Source organism: Pleuronectes platessa, chromosome 13, assembly GCF_947347685.1.
Source record: "Pleuronectes platessa chromosome 13, fPlePla1.1, whole genome shotgun sequence".
In the NCBI taxonomy this organism is placed as follows: Eukaryota; Metazoa; Chordata; class Actinopteri; order Pleuronectiformes; family Pleuronectidae; genus Pleuronectes; species Pleuronectes platessa.
The window spans coordinates 13,927,526-13,948,021 of NC_070638.1; the positions used below are offsets into that span (position 1 = coordinate 13,927,526).

The 20,496-nt window shown below is 43.7% G+C and overlaps 2 protein-coding genes across 2 annotated transcripts; both read right to left on the minus strand.

Annotated features, from left to right (window-relative positions):
- Nucleotides 1-8,006: 8,006 nt before the first annotated feature.
- fem1a (fem-1 homolog a) lies at nucleotides 8,007-10,294 on the minus strand. Its single transcript, XM_053437771.1, has one exon. It carries the CDS (start codon nucleotides 10,111-10,113, stop codon nucleotides 8,260-8,262), a length of 1,854 nt encoding a protein of 617 aa, XP_053293746.1. The 5' UTR covers nucleotides 10,114-10,294; the 3' UTR covers nucleotides 8,007-8,259.
- A 2,968-nt stretch (nucleotides 10,295-13,262) lies between these two features.
- Nucleotides 13,263-14,681, minus strand: LOC128455040 (C2 calcium-dependent domain-containing protein 4C-like). The gene is made up of 2 exons (XM_053438668.1): nucleotides 13,929-14,681; nucleotides 13,263-13,814 (listed from the first exon to the last, which is right to left on the minus strand). The coding sequence occupies exons 1-2, from the start codon at nucleotides 14,679-14,681 to the stop codon at nucleotides 13,263-13,265; spliced, it is 1,305 nt and encodes a 434-aa protein (XP_053294643.1).
- Nucleotides 14,682-20,496: the final 5,815 nt, after the last annotated feature.

The following is a 20,496-nucleotide window of genomic DNA, read 5'->3' on the forward strand; positions in this document are numbered from 1 at the left end:
CTGATTGGTAATGCACCATAAAGTACCTGAATAAATACTGTGTATGTGGTTAATGTACTGAGGTTAACCTACAGCTGAGGACAACACTGATCAAACATTCCAATACTGTGGGATACCATGACTAGAAGTCTCAGCAGAGCACAAACCTCCACCAGGGCCCAAGTTTCTTTAAATTCAACCAAGCTGCACCAAATGTCACAGTCCCCTGGTTTTTCTTTCATCAAGACACATGAATTATTCCCTGGGAAAATAGTAAAAATGTGGAAAAAAGTCCTATCTCACCATGTTTAAGAAAGTGAAACGATGTTCTAGCCCCAAATCTCGATCCACACCAAAATGTATTAGGTTCTTCCCTGACCCGTAACACAGCATTCCACCATCTTTCATGGAAACCTGCTCAGTTTGTGTGTGTGTGTAATCTGGCCTACAAACGCACAACCAACGAATACAATGGACAGGGGTGAAAACATAACCTCCTTGGAGAAGTTAACAAGGCTAAAAGGTGATATATCTGGGTTATAACTTGCATATAACTTTTGCGGGTATTTATTGTATACTTGAATGTATTTTTAGACACCTAAATTACCTTTAAATGACACGGCTATATATTTCTTATTTGTAAATTTAATTGGATGATCATTTTCTCTTCATCGAACATAATAATATGACCCTAATCAATTTGAAACAAAATACATTTCAGCGGCAAGAGCATTGCACAAATATTTGCCTAATACAATGCATACTCCATGATGCACACACTCAATATTTGTTGTGGCCCGTTTTGAGTTTTCGTCATTAGACGTGATGATTAATCGCGGCACAATATGAATTCATATCAGTGAAACACAGCTGTGACCACGGTGTGGTTGTCCATACACATCATAGAGTTTGGGGCTGACTAATGCGGTTGATGGTGAGAAAGTGCAATGAACTGTGCTCCACAATACAACTCAAGTTCCTAATTTTTGTGCATTTCTAATTAAAAAGTTTGCTCAGAATAATGCACTAGCCACCATAATTTGGCAAAGATGTATTAACATAATAAATGTATGTATGGGATTTAACTAACATAATTTGAAATACAATCAAACATATTCATAAAATATATGAAAACCCGATAAACAATATGCAGATTCTTCTCAAAAGGCTCCCCTGATTAAACAAAGATACAATTTAAATGTACTATTTTATCATAAATCCATATTGTCAAGGCAGAAGAACCCCTTCCCCTTGTTATGTTGCCCTCCTGAGTTTTCTTCCTCTCTTTCCATCAAAGACTCTCCTGCGTATTTCTCACTCAACGACAGGACCTGGAAACAACCCTGCCCGGCCCTAATGGCTTCATTCTGCATGCTGTATACACTGTGTTCAGGCGCCTCTGAATAAACAAGAACAGGAGCGGAGAAGACAAATGCTGGCTGTTTGGGAGGCTTGGAAAAGGTCAATTAATATCAATGCCGAGACAACAACAAAGTTTCTGTCTGCTTGTAACCCAGGTGGCTACGCTCCCAGCATCAAAGTTGAATGTCTTGATGTTCTCCCTCCTTCCAGCTGACTGGTGCAGCAAAGCTAATGCATGAGTGTGTACGTGCACGGAGATCCAGGCAAAATCCATGCATGGCCAGAACATGTTAACACCAAGAGGGGAAGCAGAGAGCGGAGCAGTCGGGGTAGGCTGCTGTGAGAATCTGGGAGTAAGACTTCAACCAGGCCTTTGACGTGAAACCGAAGCTGCACCACTGGGAGCACACGTCATCCGGCATATTTGAGTCTGGATGGATCTTACAGTGGTATCTGCTTGGAAGGAGCAGGAAACCATTAAGGCCTATGGTTGAACCCTGTGAAATCCTATTTAAGGGAGTACATGCCTTCATAATCTGCTGCTCTGAACAGTGCTTAGATGAATACCTGTGGGGCCGAGCATCTCCGGGCTCACGGAGGAGAATATTTGATCTGTTTCCCAGAGACAGACAGGCGTAGGAAATTTGCTAGCTGAATTATTCTGCTTCCACATAATGGTTTTTGCCTGTCAGAATAATCCAAATACCCACATCCTGTTCCTCTCGTGGATGTGGCCTGCCTTTGTGAATCCGTCTGTTAGACAGGGGAGTGGAACCTGAAAAGACAGGGATGGACTAAAGAGAGGAATCCATGTGTAAAAATGACTGATTAAAATAATTAGGGATGTGGAAATGGTGTGGAACAATAACCAGCAAACGCACAGTGCCCCCAGGGGAAATTTCCCATCTGTGTGTGAGGAAGACCTCCCTCGGATTCACCACGACAGTGCGATTTTCCAGTTGACACAGGCCACACAGCGGATACACACAGAAAAGAGGCTAAACAGGCGTTTGGAGTGTCCATGATTAAATCCCAAACAAGCTACAGCCGTCGGAAAATGAATCGATGAATCGTAAAATTACACTCTGACTGTTCGCCTGAGTGGCTGCGTTAACAGCATATATCCTACTGCGTATAATTATAGACATATGAGACGATGGACTACAAAACACTGCCTATATGTGCAGATGGGCTCGTTTTAAGTAATGCTCCAGAGCAGCACATGCAGCTGCCACTCTATTGTCTGGAAAACAGTCTGGCCAAATACATCCATCCATCTGACCACCTGGTGTCAAAGAAGCAGAGGTCTTATATGAGCATAATATTCATTATGGATCCATTATGGATTTATAATGTGTCCGTGACAGTTTCCTGAAAAGTGTGCAGAATGGCATAATCATAATGAAATGTGTACTTTATTTTGGTTTCACTGAAATATGATATTAAGACTTATATAAGTCGTGATCTGGCTCTTCTTTTTTTAAACACCCTTGACCGATCCAGGATGCATGAGCTCCATTTCATTTTATTATTCGGCAACGTTATTATCTATTGTTTGCTCCTCTCTCTGTTAAATTTGACTTTACGTGATAGTGTGTTCTACCTGGAGAGGGTTCCCATCAGGAGAAGCCACTTTAAACGAGTGTTGGAGGAACAAAGGCTTTGCCAGTCAGTCTACCAGGGTCCCTCATGCTGCCCAGCCAACAATAAGCAGAGGGGGGGCGATGAGAGAAGGGAAGCGCACTGGCATGGGTGCTGTTGCCAGCCGACCTGATCCCGCACAGCCCCGCACAGCCCCGCACAGCCCCGCGGTCTCCATTTCCACCTCACCGTTAGAAACAAACTCTCAAGTGATGCTGAGATAACAGAGAGGAGACGCTCAGGAGACTCCCGGGCCAAGCAGGGCAGCCACACGGTGTCATTTCACTCCGCCCGGTGAATATGCCCTTACCTCATTAGTTTCCAAAAGGTTACTCGATATGTGAAAAGAAGCCGCCTGGGTGGGGTGCATGCAAAACATTAAAGTGAGAGAAGAAAGGATGCACGCGTGGATGCTGCGTTACCTTAGTGGGAAGCTCTCCGTCTTCCTCTCTGTCTGCTAGATTCATGTGGGTGGGTTTGCAGCTGGAGGCTTCCTCGGATACATGTAATCCAGTGGCAGCGGCAGCGGAGGAGCTCCACTCGGAGAAAGGTCTGTCTTTGTGCGGGACGCGTGCACACATCGCCCGGCGTTGCCCCGCACGCACCGTCCTGGATGCTCTATGGCCGAGCGGACCGAACCTCTTCGCCCCGGGGGGAGCGCAGCGCGGCGGCGGGTCACGGCTGCTTCCTCAGCCCTTCTATCGGGAGAGCATCGCCGGTCGGTCGGGCGGCCTCAGATTGTGCTGGTTGATGTCATTGATACTCTCCTGCCTTTCTTCCTCAATGCTCTCCTCCTCCTTTCCCTATCGCTCTCTCTCTCTCTCTCCCTCTCTCTCTCGTCCTCTCCCTCCCCGCTCTCTCTCTCTGGCTCTCCCCCTCACCGGTGCTCCCTCCCTCCCCTTCCCCCACCGCACACACACATGACGTGATGCAGGCAAGCCATCTCCAATGGCAACCGTATCCCCCATCACCCCTATTACCCCCATTACATCCACAACACCCCCCCCTTCCAGCTGTGGCTGGATCGCTGACTGGTGCAAAAGAGGTGGCTGCTGGGGAGGGATGGAGACGGAGGTAGGTTGGTGTGAATTGGTGACTGATTCCCCCCCCCCCGCCCCCTCTCCACCGTACTCCCCGGGGCCTAAAAATGAAGATAAGCACCTTGAAACCCTGTAGATTCCTATAATACAGTGTCTAATCATAGCTGTTGGCGGGATTACAGCCAGAGGTGCCGTATCAGCTCCTATAGAGCAGAACTCCCTCACTGAATTAGAGCAGAGATATTGCAGGGTAAACACAACTCACCATGGGACATCATGAGGGAATAGTATTAACGCCACAAGAGGCTAAATAATACCTTAATATGGAAAAACAATTGTTGAGCATTGCCTAGTTTGGGGAATTAAACGGTCTGGTTTTGTGTAGCGATTTATATAGCTCAATATATCTTTCATCACAAGCGATGTGATTAAGGTTAAATTTATAACAATATATTGCTTTTAATTAATTAGATTTGTAAAATGTTTTACTGCTCATGAATTTGTTTTTAATTCTCTGAAATAGAGATGAGTTTAAATCCACAACATTCACAAGCAAAATTCTGTCTTAAAAGACTTAAAAGAAATGAAAGGCTAACAATTAACATGGTTATTATCGATATTGACCGATACATTTATTTAAATTTGTTCCTTATTTGGTTCTGTATTGTTTTATTCCAGCGTATTTTGAAAGGCACTTTGTAACCTTTTTTGATAAGTGCTATAGAAATAAAGACAAAATCACCGTATTAGGCTAAATAAGGTGTTTTCAAATATATATTAATCAGGTAAATCAACCATATGCCATCAATAGAAAGTGAACTCCAAAATGCACTTATGTTTATGTATTTACAAAAATACATATTTCAAATATTTTTTTAATTTGCAAGGATGGGATGGAAACAGATGCAAAAAAACCATCCAATAAAGAACACCTAAACAAAGCATCTTTTTGATCCTATAAGATGCGACATATACTAACACTGGCCTTTGTTTTTCCTTTTAACGTTTGGTTATATTTAGGTCACACAACATGACAAAAACAACCGCCACTAGGGCCAAGTGTGAGGTGTTGGAGAACGGTGTTGGGAGGTTGGCACGACGCTTCAGGACTAAATGTGAAGGAGGCTTTTGTTCTGATCGCCCTGCCAACAGACTCAGCATCAGCAACTCTGACTTCTTTTAGCTCTATCAGATACATTTACAAATTTATATCCTGCCCTGCCTCATGGCTTGTGTAAAAGTCTCTTTCTCCACAATTCTCTCCCATAAAGATGACTTGACAGTGTGAGAACGAGTGGAAAATTAACCAACTGCCATCACGTCTGATGGTAATTGGAAGCTACCGTTTTTGAGTCTATCACACGGGCCTCGAGGGACAAAGGCTACCACTCCGACTGATTTGTCTTTGTTGACAGTGACATCTAGTGGGATGTTACTATAATGTGTTGGTGCATTTTACTGGAGGTGGGAAGTGTTAACACAAAAGGTTCATGAATCCACCATCAACTATTCATGTGTGTCTATTTTGATGGCACACCATAAATTATTATGACTTCATGACACTCAAAATAAAAAATATTTAAAGGAGGATTTTAGTTATTTTTGACAACCTGCCACAATAAAGGCTGCTTCCAAGATTAACAATCTAAATTTATGTCTGAATATCACGATCACTCCTCTGTGGAAGACGTATCGAATGTCGTTGCTGTTTTATTTAATGACACCTGAGCTGTGTGGATACATGTTGTCACGAGCATTTGTGTCCCCATATACCAGCTGCAGTTCCTCAGCTAACCGGGCCAACATGACACCTGTCACATTCACAGAAACAATGCACAGCAACAAAAGCAGATTTTTTTTTTTTACATTCAGCTAACTTTACACCAATGGTCATCTTTAAACTCATCAGCCCATATTGTTTCTGTTTCCTGTCTGAATAATGCAGCCTCTGTTGTCTGTGCACTGTCTCTGCCAGTCACCCTGTGACCTGCCTGACTGTATAGCGTTACACTAGTCCCATTTTCAGAGTTGAAGCTAGGGCAAAAGCCCTAAAATTAGCATGGTAAGTGCCCTGTCTCTACCACTGCCCCGCAGCAGTGACGTTAATTGCGGTCTATTTATACTTTAAGAGAGCAGGACTCAGAAATATCAAGTTTCTGCTATGCTATATTTCGGTGTCCTCGAGTTTATGTGAGCGGAGCAGTGGGAAGACCTTGTTTAATATAAAGAGCTGAATTTAATGGATACTGATCATTTTCAATGTTGTGCTAATGTAGCACTAAAAAATATTGTGGCTCCCACTCTCTAAATAAGATATTTTTATAGACCTGGCTGCTCTGATGGGGTTGGTAGTGTTTTTATGTCCTGTTATTTAAACCATTTCAATTTATCTAAATGTGAGTGGCGCTATTAATGCATATACTGCAATTGCAAGCAACAACAGCGTGAGCAAAGGACTAGTGACTAGTCAAAGCACCGAGACTCACTTTCCAAAATCGTGACAAGTAGAAAAGACACTGAGATCAGCCAGAAACAAGCACACACATCCTGCTGTGATACTGAATTTTATTCAAGTATCTCCAACACACTTTTGTTCTCGAGTTACCATCAGTTAAACGAATCGGAGCCGAGAGAGACGAAGGCAGCAACAGTTCGTATCCTGAATGTAAGTTGTCTATTCAGGATTTATGGGGCCTCTCCGTGTGCATTCAATTTGGTGGTGCTTAGCATTAGACAGACAAATTAAAACATTCATGATAACACAAGATAAACAAAAGAGACTATTAAAAATAAGACTACGATGCAGGGGATGGCCGGAGCGCCATCTGTTCCATCTCTGTGAACTGCATCTGAGGTTAAATGTAAAATTCACTCCAGAACGGACTTTAAACATGACTTTGGACAGTTAACTTGGACAACAACAGGTATCACAACAAATGCCCTGTTTCTGAAGCTGCTTCATTGATAGTGAATTTGTGACATTTCCCATAAGCAGGGGGACGTAGGCACAGCTTAGGCTCCAGCTTGTTCATTTGGACGAAGGCAGAAATTTAAGAAGACATTCTTAGTTCATAAATTCAGAGGATTAAAAAATATATATCACTGTCAAGAGAAGCAGCCCCAGATCTGACTCATCATCATGTTAAGATGAACCTGACATACAAAATAATCCAATATCCAAGGTAAAATCTGTTTATGCAGTGAATTTTTGCATGAAAAGAAAAATGCCTCTGATTGGAACATCACATTCTGCATAGGGTATTAATGCCTGGGAGGAGTGTTAGCCAACTGTGGTGTCAGCTTGTTTTATCCCCAATCTCATGGTATTTAAAGCAATGACTCTACACGCTGTCAAATCATGTCACAGTCAGGAATAACAAACTATTCCAGTTGCTGATCTTCTTGAACAAACAGTTTCATGAATATCCCCAGTCTAGATTACAACGTCTGCTTCTAATCTGCAAGATAAGGGATATACTTTTCGTTTTACCACCCATTCACAGTCTGAAACAAAACCTAACTCCATAGCTAACATTTGGCACAATGAATTCAACACCCTCTCCTCTCACAGAAGTACAGCTTTAAAGTTTTAAAGTGTGTACAGGTTACAGGTTTAAAGTGTGTAGAACCAGGCCAGCAATCAAGTTGGGGTAATGAGTATGTTCAAATACATCCTTTCCAAACGAGTTAGCAAAACCAGTGAGCCATCACATTCACCCTTTGATTTATGCATGTTATCAGGCTAGTTTAATCAGATGCTTCCCCTCAGTAACACAAAACCCCATCTCTCCTTCAATCCAGCCACCTTCAAACACACACACACACACACACACACCCCCACACACACACACACACACTCCATCATCATACTATAACTCTCCATTTTCAGTGGGAGAAACAAAAGGGAAAAGGCATATAAGCCAGTATCAAGTGGATGTTCTCCCAGATGTAAAACGCAGTACAAACCAACAGTCACTTTAAAAGTCTGTGTGAGAATTATCCCATACCTGACCAGGTCTAAGCCAAAGACTCAAGCCCAGAGGTTGGATGTTTATTGCTATGGTTAGTCTGACCATAATTATGTTGGGGCCGGGAGCAAAGCAGAAGTCAAACAAGGGGCCACAACGAAGAGAACGGTGTGGAGGACAGTGTTTGTGGCAGGTCATAATAAAATAAAATAAAATGGGACAATATCAGGAGTAGTGCAGAGGTTCCTCGCCGGGGAAAGTAGTGGAAGTCAGTGCAGCTCAATGAAAGCCTCCATCTCCTCAGAGATGAGTCCCCTGTAGGGCAGTCTGTGCTTTTCAATAGCACGCGCCGCCAGGCACTGAAGGGTGATGTAGTTCAGCGGGTAGAGGGCCGGGTGCCCACTGCTCTGCTCATCCAACAGCTCATAGGCCGTCTTCCTCTGTGCATTCGTAGCGTCAAGGTGAGCCCCAGCCTTCATAAGTAGTGCCATAATCTCTGGACAACCATTGTTAGCAGCGATGTGCAGCGGCGTGTTGTTCTCGCAGTCACGAGAATCAACGTCTGCGCCGCACTCTAGCAGCAGTGCTGCCACCGCATGGGAGGGGAAGCGGCCGACCGGGTAGCGGCCCACGGACGTCGTTTCCTTGTCTACAGCCATGTGGAGAGGAGTGAAGCTGCTCCGGCCTCGAGGGTTCAGTTTGAGCAGCCGATACACTGTGTGCTTCTTCTGATGCTCCTGCTCCGCGCTGCACTCCAGCTTCTCCAGCAGGAAGATGAGGTGGAGGATGATGGAGAGGGCCTTGGTGAACTGTGGAGCCTCTGGGGGGTTGTCCCTCTGTGCCACAGCTCTCTCTACCTCCCTCACGCTTTTCCCCAGCACGGTCATCAGATCATGGAAGGTGACGCGCGTCGACAGGGTGCCTTTGGCCCGGTCTTGAAGGACAAAAGAGAAGAGCTCTGCGAAGGAAAGGAAACTGGAGGCCGTCATGGGACTGAGGGGGTCTAGGTTGCTCTGCTGCATGTCCAAAGCGTATTTCCACAGGCTGATGCAACGTTCAAAGTTTCCTGAGTCAGCATACACAGCTCCCCTGTAGCGGATGTAATAAGAGGTGTCTGGGTGGGACGGCCCCAGGATGCGCTCCCGAACCAACAACGCTTGCATCCTCATTTCATCTGGGTCTGTGATCAAAGCTTCCAGGTCCTCAGCTGTGTTCACCTCCTGAGCACAGCCATAAGCAGGGATCGGGGGACCAGGTGGAGGCTTGGCCAGGGATCCAGCTTTGTCCCCGGGCAGCCTAAGCTCCATGGCCCTCCTCCAGTACCTCATCGCCCCCAAGAGGTCACGCTTTTTGTCCACAAACGTAGCCCCAAGGAGTTCAAGTGCATCGATGCGTTCCTCTCTGGAGGTGCGGGGCTGGTGAGCCAGATACTCCACGATGTTGGTGTGACCCGTGACACTGGCAGCGAGCAGCGGGGTCATCCCATACCCGTCTCTCTCCATGCGGGCGCTGCACTTGAGCAGCATCTTCATGATGTCCAGGCTGCCCGACTCCGCACAGTCGTGCAGGGCGGTGTTGCCTTTCACGCTCTTGCGGTTGACATCGGCGCCGCGGTCCAGGAGGAACTTGGCGATCTCCTTGTGGCCCTTGTAGCAGGAGATCATGAGGCAGGTGTGGCCGTGGCGGTTGGCCACCTCCATGTCGGCTCTGTGCTCCACCAGGTAGCGCACGATCTCCAAGTGTCCGTCGAAGCAGGCGGCCCGCAGCGGCGTGGAGTTGGTGAGCGTCGCGTTGTTCACGGAGGCTCCGTGTCTCAGCAGCGTCTTCACCACGGGGAGGTGACCGGCTGCCGAAGCCGCCCACAGCGGCGGAGCCCCCTCGATGGTCTCCCCGTCAAAGTTAACCGAGCCCCCGAGCTCGACATTAGCTCTACAGTGTTCCAGGAGGTAGTCCACCACCTCCAGGTGTCCGTATCTGGAGGCTACGAGCAGAGGAGTGCCTCCCTGGGTCTTCTCCTCGGCCAAAGCCTCCAGCTCCTCGGGAGATTTGTTGCCCAGTAACTTCTGGATAAGTTTGATCTTACCATCTCTGGCGGCGTTGAAAACCGCCGTCGATATGTCCATTTTACAGACTCGGTGCCGCCTCGCTGGACTCCAGCCCCATAACCGCCGGGTCGTGTTCAAACTGACGAGTCCGCCTCCGCGCAACTCAGAGCCGGGACCTCGGTGTGGACTCGGTTTGTGTCCCACATCTTTCTGCCATTTTGAGGCTGCTGTCAAGATGGCGTGTGTTGTTTGACAGGTCTACGTTTGCGATTTCCGCGAGGCGTTGTGGGTGGCGTAGTTTTGGGGGAATCCCTACTTCCGGGAGAGCCATGTCGTTCGCTTTGAAAACAACTACATTTCCCTTAGCTCACTTGGGCTGAGCGGCGCACCAGCTGACGGGCTGGTTTGTTATGATCGCTCGGACCAACCAGCAACGTGGATGTGTTATTATGGTCGGGAAAGAGGAACCGAGTCAGCTGATACTGGCTCCTCGAATCGAATACATGAATGTAATGGAAAAGCTCTTCTATGGAGAGCAAGGGATTTGCTGTGGGGTATTTGTGAAAGTATGAATATAAAACAAAATGTGAAAATAGGAAACAAAATGTTCATATAAAATAATACTATGAGCTAAATGTTGTAAGTGAACACAAGAGACAGGATTGTGCAAAGTAGAGTTAGTACGTTATTTGCCACAGGAAGTTAAAGTGGCAAAGTGGCACAGTCACAGGCAGGGACATCATTATTATGATTATCACAGCAATACAATAATATAATCCAACTATATAGTATGTGGTTATTGTTAATTATCACATATTATTATTAGGGCCCGAGCACTGACAGGCACTGACAGACAGTGAGGCCCTATTGAAAGTTCATCAAGTGCTATGAGGAAGCAAGAAATGAGAGTGAATCTTATCAAAAACGTACCACACCCAGGATGAAGTTGAAAAACAAGGAGCAGGGGTTTCACACCTAAATAACTTGATTATACAGAGAGGATGAAAAGATGGTCAACCTAATATTAAGAGTCCTGAACATGTTGATGTCCTAAGTTTTGACAGACTCCGTGAAAGTTGGACCTGGGGATAGTGTCTCCAATCTCTCACGCTCGAGATCCACCAAGTACAACCCAACTAGACTGGTCCCTTGGTGGCTTTTATTTTGACAGAGACATCTTTTGGACAAATTGCAACTACAGCTTGTTTTATACTTACAAAGTTAAATTTGTTTGTTATTACACAAAATTCAATATATATATAGACAATAAATAATTAGTTTTATAGTCTTTACTACTAAATGGCAAATTAAATTCTTTGGCATTTCCCTTTTAGCAGAAATACAGCTGAAGATGCCGAAGAAAGACAAGGAGTCTCTCTTCAGCATCTTCAGCTGTATTTCTGTATTTCTAATATCATAAATTGTTCTGACCGATCTTCACAAAAATCGATACACATGTGTATCATGACCAGACAAACAAAAAAGTCCATCGGTGCAATTTGAAAAACGCAACAGGAAGCCTGCTATTTGCCATTTAGTGGCCATTTGGCCATATTCAAATATTTTACTTTGAGATACTTGTACCAGGGCTTACATCAGATCAACTTCAAATTGAGATGAGTGTCATCAAAACAAGATGGAGATACAAACTAACTCAATGATAGATTTTTTGTCACACGGTGGGACCATGGCGTGGCTTCAAAGTTTGATTACACGCCATTAAAACATGACATTCGCGGACTTACATGGACCATGAATCCTTTGATGCTGAGCTGTAATTGTTTATATGTTTTAGTGTTTGTCCTATTGGCGATAAGAAGGTGTCATTTTACATTTTATTTGTAGGATGTCTTGCCTCAAGATAAATGTTAGGTCCAATCATCATTGAAGATGCAGCAATCATATGTTATGAAAAAGGAAAAAAAACGTCATCTTCTTTGAGCTAACTAATGATTGTACACAACGTTCTTGTGGTGACGTATTTCAATTCTTTCTAAGTTCTGAGTGTTTACATTTGTTAATGAAATATATTTCCCCCTCTCAGGGTCATTGCAGCACCTGCCCAGGTGTATATGCGCAGAATTAACACTAAAGACATCCAGAGGAAGACACTGAATTAAAAGTAACCAAAAAAGGTTTAAAAATTATATAATTTTTAAACTGTGGTGAAGTGTCTTTCTGGTGTTTTACCAGTAGAGGACGCAAAAGATCCACACTTGGGTTTTGCTCTGTCTTAATCAGTGGGACTCTGTCCTGGATGCCTGACAACCAGTGTGCCTGACAACCAGTGACGACGAAGGCTAGTTGACAATATAAATCAATTTACATCTTCATTGCACACACAAATTGTGTCTGAAACAGGAGAGAGTGTGTACCAGCCTCAATTAAGGGGAGAGACTTTATTAATCTACTAATATTCTACGTTCTGCCCCTTATTAACTATTTGCAACTCACTTTGAGGCAGTCTGAACAGGGAGTTTAACTGCACACAGACAATATTGCAGTTAGAGAAGCAGGATTAAAAGCCTAACAAATGACACAGAGCACAGAGGAGGGCTAAAACGCATTTCCCAGGGCCCCATCTTGATCCTGAGGAATTATGAGAGACACCGCTGTGTGAGTGAATCCGGTATTTTTTATTTGTAAGATCAAAAGCATTAACAGCACTCATATTCACATTACATCTACAGCATATCAAATCTAATGCCCAAAGATAGATTCTTTCAAGTAAACATGGCTTTAGTCATTTCCACAGGCACGTGCAAAAACTCACACATGTAACTTTACGGCATTGTTACAAAAATACAGCTCCAGCTTAAACAGCATCATCATTGCATCACGGCCAACATCGGACTGGGCCAAGTCACAATGCTCATCAGAGAAGGCAACACTGCAAGTCGATACACAAAGAGAAATACACAAACATGGAACACAGATCCACTTTTCACATTTACTGGTAAACATGTAAATAATGGTGCTTTGTTTGACCTGGACCGACCTCTGTGAAAACATGAACTTGGTAAAGTTGGACCTAGTTGAAATTCTAGCGCTTCCTCTGCTTTGTGTGCTCTGATGTACATGACACAGTGTGCAAGATAAAACTCCCTTGTCATGAGCATGCTTTCACGTGTCCAGTAGTTATCAGATCTGTGAGGAGTAGCTGGAGAAGAAAGGGCCCTCAAGGTGCGGAGCTGCTTGTTTTAGACCAAAGTCTTGACAGGAGGTCCCTAGAGGACTTCCAGCAGCTCGCTGAGCAGCACCTCCCTCTCTCCTAGCAGCACATCCCTCTTCAGACTCGTTCCTTTGTTCACTACTTTTATCTTCAAGGCCAGACTCTTCACTTTTACCTGGGGCAGCGCGTCAAAAAAAAAGTCCTCGTTAAACACTGGATTCCTGCTATTCTTGATGATGGTGCTCCTCTGTTTCTGCTGCTTGCCAGGGTTCAGGTAAAGTGCCACACAGCAGTTGATGCTTTTGAGATCAGTCTGCCTGTCATAGAGGGCCTCTGCCGTGAGCACGCGAACCCTCAACCGAACTGACTCTGGGTCGTAGTGAGTGCTCAGCCTCAGTGTCCCCCCCTTGTGGAGGTTGACAGTGTGCTCGCGCTGCTGGAGGTGCGCTGCTGCGCCCTTCAGGCCGCTGCTCTTACATCCTCGGAAGGCAGGAGAGGGGGGGCAGCGCAGGCGGCGGCGCTGCATGTTGGGGCTGTTGTCGGCTGAGCTGCAGTCATCAGTGGACAGAGAACTGTGGCGCGCCAGGGAGCGCTTGGCCCGGGACACCTGGAGGGAGACGGAACAAGGAACCACATAGACAGAGGCCGCATGTTGATCGAACACGGAAAACAGTTGTTTGTAACACATTCACTGATAACCAACAGAAAGCAACATCCTCACCTTTGCTTGTGTCTCCTGGGTGATGGAGCGTAAGAGGGAGGCAGAGCGGGACAGGAGAGGGGAGTTGAAAGGAGACGACTCTGCGGAGGAGCAGGTGTCGCTCTCTCCACCACTAAAATAGCGGTAGGGGTTGGGGTCAGAAGGGGCCAGTAGCGTCCCCCCTTGGGAGCGCCTCTGTGAGTTCGGGGAGGTGAGCGGGCTGCCGGGGTCGCTGTGGAACAGGCTCTCCTTGCGTCGGGTGTGAGGGGACTCCACCAGGGTGGAAAAGCCATAAGAGGTCTGAGCCTTAGGGACATACGGCAGGGACATGGCAGTCTGTGACTGAGGGTCTGCATTGGTGTTGACATCCACACTGACCCTGTCCACAGAACCGGCACCGGGCTCATCTGCACTCTCTATTTGGATGATGTGACGATTGGCGGACTTCTGCAGATTGCGTGCGTCTCCCCCCATGCGGGAAAAGATGCGAGGGCTGCAGGGGTTCTTGCTGCTCCGAGCTCTGGGGCTCTGGCTGCAGATGACGTGGTCAGAGGCTGAGGGTCTCAGGGTGGAAAGGAGCTGAGGTTCTGGGGACAGAGAGTCCTCTGGTGGACAGCAGATAAGTTTAGGGGGTATAAAGAAGTCGGGGATCCTTTCTGGAGTGAGGACATTTGCATAGACAGAGATAGGAATGGCTTCTGCCATCTGCGGGGTTTGAGATTGTGTCCGTTTACTGCTCTCCACAGAGCTACGGAGCTTCTCCAGTAGCCACATGCCCACTCAGATGCCTCAGCCGCAGCTCTCTCTGTGAACAGAAGAATGATGCATGAAGAGGAGATATCACAGCTAATCATAATAAAGAGCCACAACAACTGATTTTCAGTTGCTCCAAATATGGCAAAACCCCTAACCTTACGAAAACAAACAAGCAAGCAAAAACGTTCCCTTGAAGCGTGAAGTGATGGAGAGTTTTTATTCACGTTGAAGCCAAAAGGCGACTTTCTTTCACAATTCAGACATTGCATTAGTTTAAGCTGCTCCAGAAAGCACTTTAAGTCTTTGCTTTTACAGTATTTACATATTCCCCCCTGAACGAACTAAACAGTGCTTATGAGTTCAAATTGTGTTTACAACAAATCCAACTTCTGTATTTTGAATTACAAACACTTTCACTTCTGATTGAAATATTTCAAATCAACAAGTCAGGCAAGTCAAAATAACTTTTCCCCTTTAAAGAAAAATCCACATTCGCAGCCGTCGCGATGCACATTTAACATCAAATATACCGACCTGCTGGTTTTATAACTCTTTTCCTCTGGAAAATAACAATCGCCGCCGTGCGCTCCTGAGCAGCCTCTCCAACCAACCCGTGCGTAAAAGGTGAATATTGATCCGGTAACGGCTGCCAGCGGTAAAAGGCTGCTATAGATCGGACAATCTCTTCATACGACGGGGGTCTGCGACTTGTGAGCCAATGAGAAGGGTGGGAAACCTGCTCATGGTATTTATCGCAAAACTATTCCCTGCGCAGGCACGAGGGGTGAAGGAAAAAAAAAAAAACTCATTTAAAGGCAGTTGTTCCATCGCCCACAGAGTGCCTGGAATTATGTGGGTTTCATATCTCACGCCTCATTGCTTTTCAAAGAGAGCGTCTGTGTGATTTAATTTGGCATTCACGTGAGATCTGTTCTCTGGTGCATTGTTGCCAGATAGAGCATCTATCTCCATAACGCACGGCGCACACAGACAGACACCTCATAATTGGACTTCCTGGAGGTAAAGTGATGATGATTTGAAGGGACAATGTTGTGTTCACATGCACCATCTGAACTCACTTTATACACTAATGACAGAGAAAGCCTTTGTCTTTAAAGTGGACAGAATGAAACAAACACACCGTGACAAATAGACTGCTGATTATTGTCATCACAATTTAAAACCAAGCTGCGGTGTGAAGTTAAAGGAGCATCTGCCTTGCTGGAGGAAATTGTCAGCTCTCTCAAATAAGCATCATTACAGTCTGCAGTAAGGGGATCAAACAGCAGAGCTCACATTGTGCCTGTTCTGATGTCCCCACCACGTGCTTGGACTCCTTCTTGGATGGTTTATCAAAATCCCAGTGTTTGTCCATAAATCTTTCCATGGACGTGCGACTGATGTACTGCCAAGACGTGTCCCTCATGGAGCCTTCAGATTTACAGAACCTCTGAAGCGGCCGTCTGTGGCAGATTTGGACTTAAACTCTGGAGCACGTCGTCCTGCTGATCTGAGGACTGCATGAGATGCACAACTTTTCACTTCATTGAGGAGTTGGTCAGAAAACAAAGAGAGCTCTTAAAAATGTAATCTGTTGGACAAACTAAAAACATTATTTCAATTGTCAACAAAGAAATTAATTGTTTTTTCAAGTTATAACTTTGATTTGAAAGAACATAATTCATGTTTAAACAAGTACGTATTCTTTTAAGTCAACATGATATCATTAGGTTTGAACCTTTGGTCAGAACCTAATCAAAAAGTTCAATTGATCACTCAGAAAATAGTGCTAAACATTTGTATTGATGAAATGATGAAATGATTTATTGATTTATTGAAAAACTAACCAGCAGCTTAATTGATCATAGGTATCCATGTTATGAGTGTTATTAAAGGCTATTCATCTGTATGTATTTTGAATGTTTAATCCTTTAAACTCCAGTAAATATTGTAATTGTAATTAGCTAAAAGTATTTATTAATTTATTTGTCAACAACTATAATTTCTTATAGATATTGTACTTGTTGATAAGTGTACAGTAATACATTTGTAAACTGTACTTAAAATAATGGTAACTTGTGGTTTTAAGAGTAAAGTGTTACCAATTATTTGAAGTTGTTTGTCTTGTTATGACTCAGTATGAGCTTGTGTGAAATAATCCCTGACAATCACTATTTATTAGATTATTCAAAACAACATAAGGAAGCCCAGATTTCGCTTTGGCTGGACGGCAAATCTGGTCACAAAAAGTGTTAAAGTACATATTATGGTGAAACACCCCAACACATATTATGACACTTTCGTGAAAAAACATTCTCTCTATTTATTTCTGTATACAGAGTGTTTGAGAAGAAAATGTATGGATGATTCGTACAAAATTTCTATTTGGACCATTTTCTGTTAGAAAAAAGCCCATCAAAATGTTTCCAACCCACAGTGTCTCTTGCCAGGTGTTAAACGTGGAGGTGGATCTGTCATGGTATGAGCAGCCATCTCGTAGGAGTCAATTGGACCAGTCAGTTTTCTGCAGCGTTTTTTTTTTAAATGTCTAACAAATATGAGATTGTTTTACTGGACCAGCTACAAACATGATCCATCCATCGTATAAGTATTCCAAGTTTACTGCCCACCAAATATAGCACATTATGAATATTTGTATTTCGTGTTTTATTTCATTAAATCTTTCCTCAACAACTATGTTGACTAAACTCTACACGACTTATCTCATAAGAGGTTTACAAAAGCAGAAATACACAACTTTCTGTTTTTTATTCTTTATTATAAAGCAAGATGATTACAATGCACGGAGTTGCTACAAAGACCATGAGGATGGCTTCTCAATAGAAAGTATAATTTATAATACAGTTTGAGATATTACAACAAAAATATTTGATGAACATGTGGCCAATCTTATTGCATGCTATGTACAATCCTTCTGCAAGTGTCACTCGCAGTTTTATTCTGTATAGTCTTGAACAAAATTTTCTTTGTATCTTACGTGACAATCTCGGAGTCTATCGGCTATCATCTGACCATGAATATTCACAGGCACAATCTGTTCATGGAAATTACTGACACTATTACTCCCTTTTATTTCTTTCTATTTCTTTCCCTCTTTTGTTAAAAAGTTTTTCTTCCCATTTTCATCTAATCAAGACATTTTTCTTTGACATTATATAACCACAGGGTAGTTCCACAGAGAACACATCTGTGGGTTACTGTCTCTTCGTATCGTATCCTCCCCTGCTGAAACCTGCTCAGTAAAACTGCAATAAAGACGGAGGCAGAAATCAGTGGAAATATCAATTAAAGGGATTATCACTTGTAGTTATCTTACTTCTGAAAAACACAAACATTCAGGACCTAAGGAAGTTATTGCAACCATTAGTTTCTCCATTGCAAACAAACGCAGCACTCATCTCAGAATCTATCTCATGCAAAGTCTCTGTCTATTTACTGAGCCAAATATTCACCAAAAAAATACATATTATTGTCAAGCCCTGAACATACACCACATGCAATGTACTTGAGCTGAAGTGGCTCGAAATGCAGGTGTGTGGGCCGGGAAAACAGAAACACTCAGCGGTGTCTCAGCCGTGAGTGCTGTCAATGACGGCTCGACAAAAGAACTTGTGCAGATGGGACCCATTCATGCAGTTTTTCTAAAAAAAGATTATAGTCAATTATAGATTAGTGATGAACCATTAAGTTAGAGCATCAGGGCTATGATTCATTCCCCTGTTGAGACAGACCCATTTAGACATTTGACCAGTCAACTATTATGTGTTGCCCCAGAGAAATGCTCAGCTGCAGCTTCTTCCTCCAAACCAGCTGGATAAAGCTGTAACAACACTAAAAGTCTACGAGGGAGAGACTGTGGCATTTGAAATGGAAAGAGCATGTCCTCAGCATGCGGCCACACTTCAGACTCAGCTTGTCAGACTCAATCCCTCAGAGATGCAGCTTTGCTCAGCCTCAGACTCAACTTTATTTAGGTTACGTTTTACATTGATATCATCCGCTTTTTATTGTAAACCCAAAAAATCAGGGGTTTCATAAAAAATTATGTGTCGGAGAATGGAGAAAAGGTAAAAGCAGTTTAATGAAGAAACAAAAATGTCACTTTACTGTGGCGTGAAGGCCCAAAAGTCCCCATTAGAACCCATATATAAATTCACCTGATCCATATTTTAATTGGACATAGCACCAAATGTCACACTTTCAAACTTCTGTTAAGATTCATTTATTATTCTATTAGAAATAAAAAAAAAATCTTGCAATCTTACAGAAAGAGGGAAAAGAAATGCTGGCTTCGACCATTGACTTTCTCGCATATGCTCAGGTACATATGCATTCATACATTTACAGTGTGCCTGTAGTTGAATTTTTGTACATTTTAGACAAGAACAATAAAACAAATTAACTTTATATGGATAACAAAACAGATTTAATACATAATAGTTGAACTCTGAACTGAGCGGTGTCACAAGGTCAATTCGGACCTGACTGTTTTGAATTGAGTGGAGAAAAATTCACATGAACATAATTTATGGGGCTATTATTGTAGCAATAATATTTGTGCGTGCACTGTGTTTGTGGAGAGTTGTGAAACTGCGTGTTAATCAGTGTATGCATAATGAGATTTTCACACGTGCAGACGAATCTGCAAAAGTGTGCATAGATCTGTGAATATAGACACATGATACTGAAATGCTCAGGATATTCAGACAAGTCATCATTTCCTTAGGGATCACAACTATCATGAAGATTTTGCTACACCTCTACCATGGCAGATCTGATGATCATGTGCAGATTTGTGGGTTTCCATCTCTCTTTCTTTTTCACCCTGAGCTGCATGCTTTGGCAGATTTGTCTGCACATGTGCAAATCTCATTACAAATTTCAAAGATATTTGAGATATTTACAAATATGATTACGCACATGCAGATTGTGATTTCATTTCTGTTGGCAAAACTGAGCACAAATTTGTGGATTCTTTGAGACATTTACAAATAACGCACACACAGATTGAGATAAAGTTACACAACTCTCCGCACACATACACACACACAAATAATAATCCTACAATATTGGCCTCATGGTAATTTCTTAACCGGTCAACTACAGGAATATTGGTTAAAATTATCAACATTACGAATCTTGAAAAACTTTATTCGATCATTACCTGTTACGCCTTACTAGATGTCACCAATAATCGGTGCAGTCAGTGTCTACTCAACACTTGTAAGCAGAGAGGAGAGCTAGTCACTGTTATTCATGGCTTGCACATCAAATTATCCGATATGAAAATAGGCGTTGCAGCACAGCTGGAGTCTTACCTTATTCTGTGACAGTGTACACACACTGGGCTGAAATAATGAATACTAAAGGATGATGCATGAAATGTTCTCTAAAACATCTCTATAACCCTAACCCTACAAACATGAAAAGAATAGATGAAGCCAGCACGTGCACTGTATGGACACGTGCACACGTACAAACATGCTAGGTAATGGGACTCTGTCAGTTTTAATTGGACCAAGGCATGTGTGCCTGTTTATAATGAGGCCTTCCACACTTATCTGATTCTTGCCACAACCTGTTCAACCCAAGCTACAGGATCGGAACACCATTTCTGGCTCCAATTAACTCTCTGCTGTAGGCTGTCTTCAGGACAATGTATTGACCCACATAACAGTGCATGTCACTTAACCCAATCCTCAGCTGATGCCTCTGGATAATCGCCACTCATGTTGAACGGAGGGAAAAGTGTGGGCTTTTTCTACAGAACATGGCTCACTTTCCTCCGCCGCTCTAAACCTCCTTGCTTATG

Coding starts and splice junctions, on each gene's coding strand:
- fem1a (XM_053437771.1), bottom strand. CDS start 10,113: ATGGACATATCGACGGCGGTTTTCAACGCCGCCAGAGATGGTAAGATC.
- LOC128455040 (XM_053438668.1), bottom strand. CDS start 14,681: ATGTGGCTACTGGAGAAGCTCCGTAGCTCTGTGGAGAGCAGTAAACGG. Junction 13,815..13,928: donor CCCAGGAGACACAAGCAAAG/GTGAGGATGTTG, acceptor GTCTCCCTCCAG/GTGTCCCGGGCCAAGCGCTC.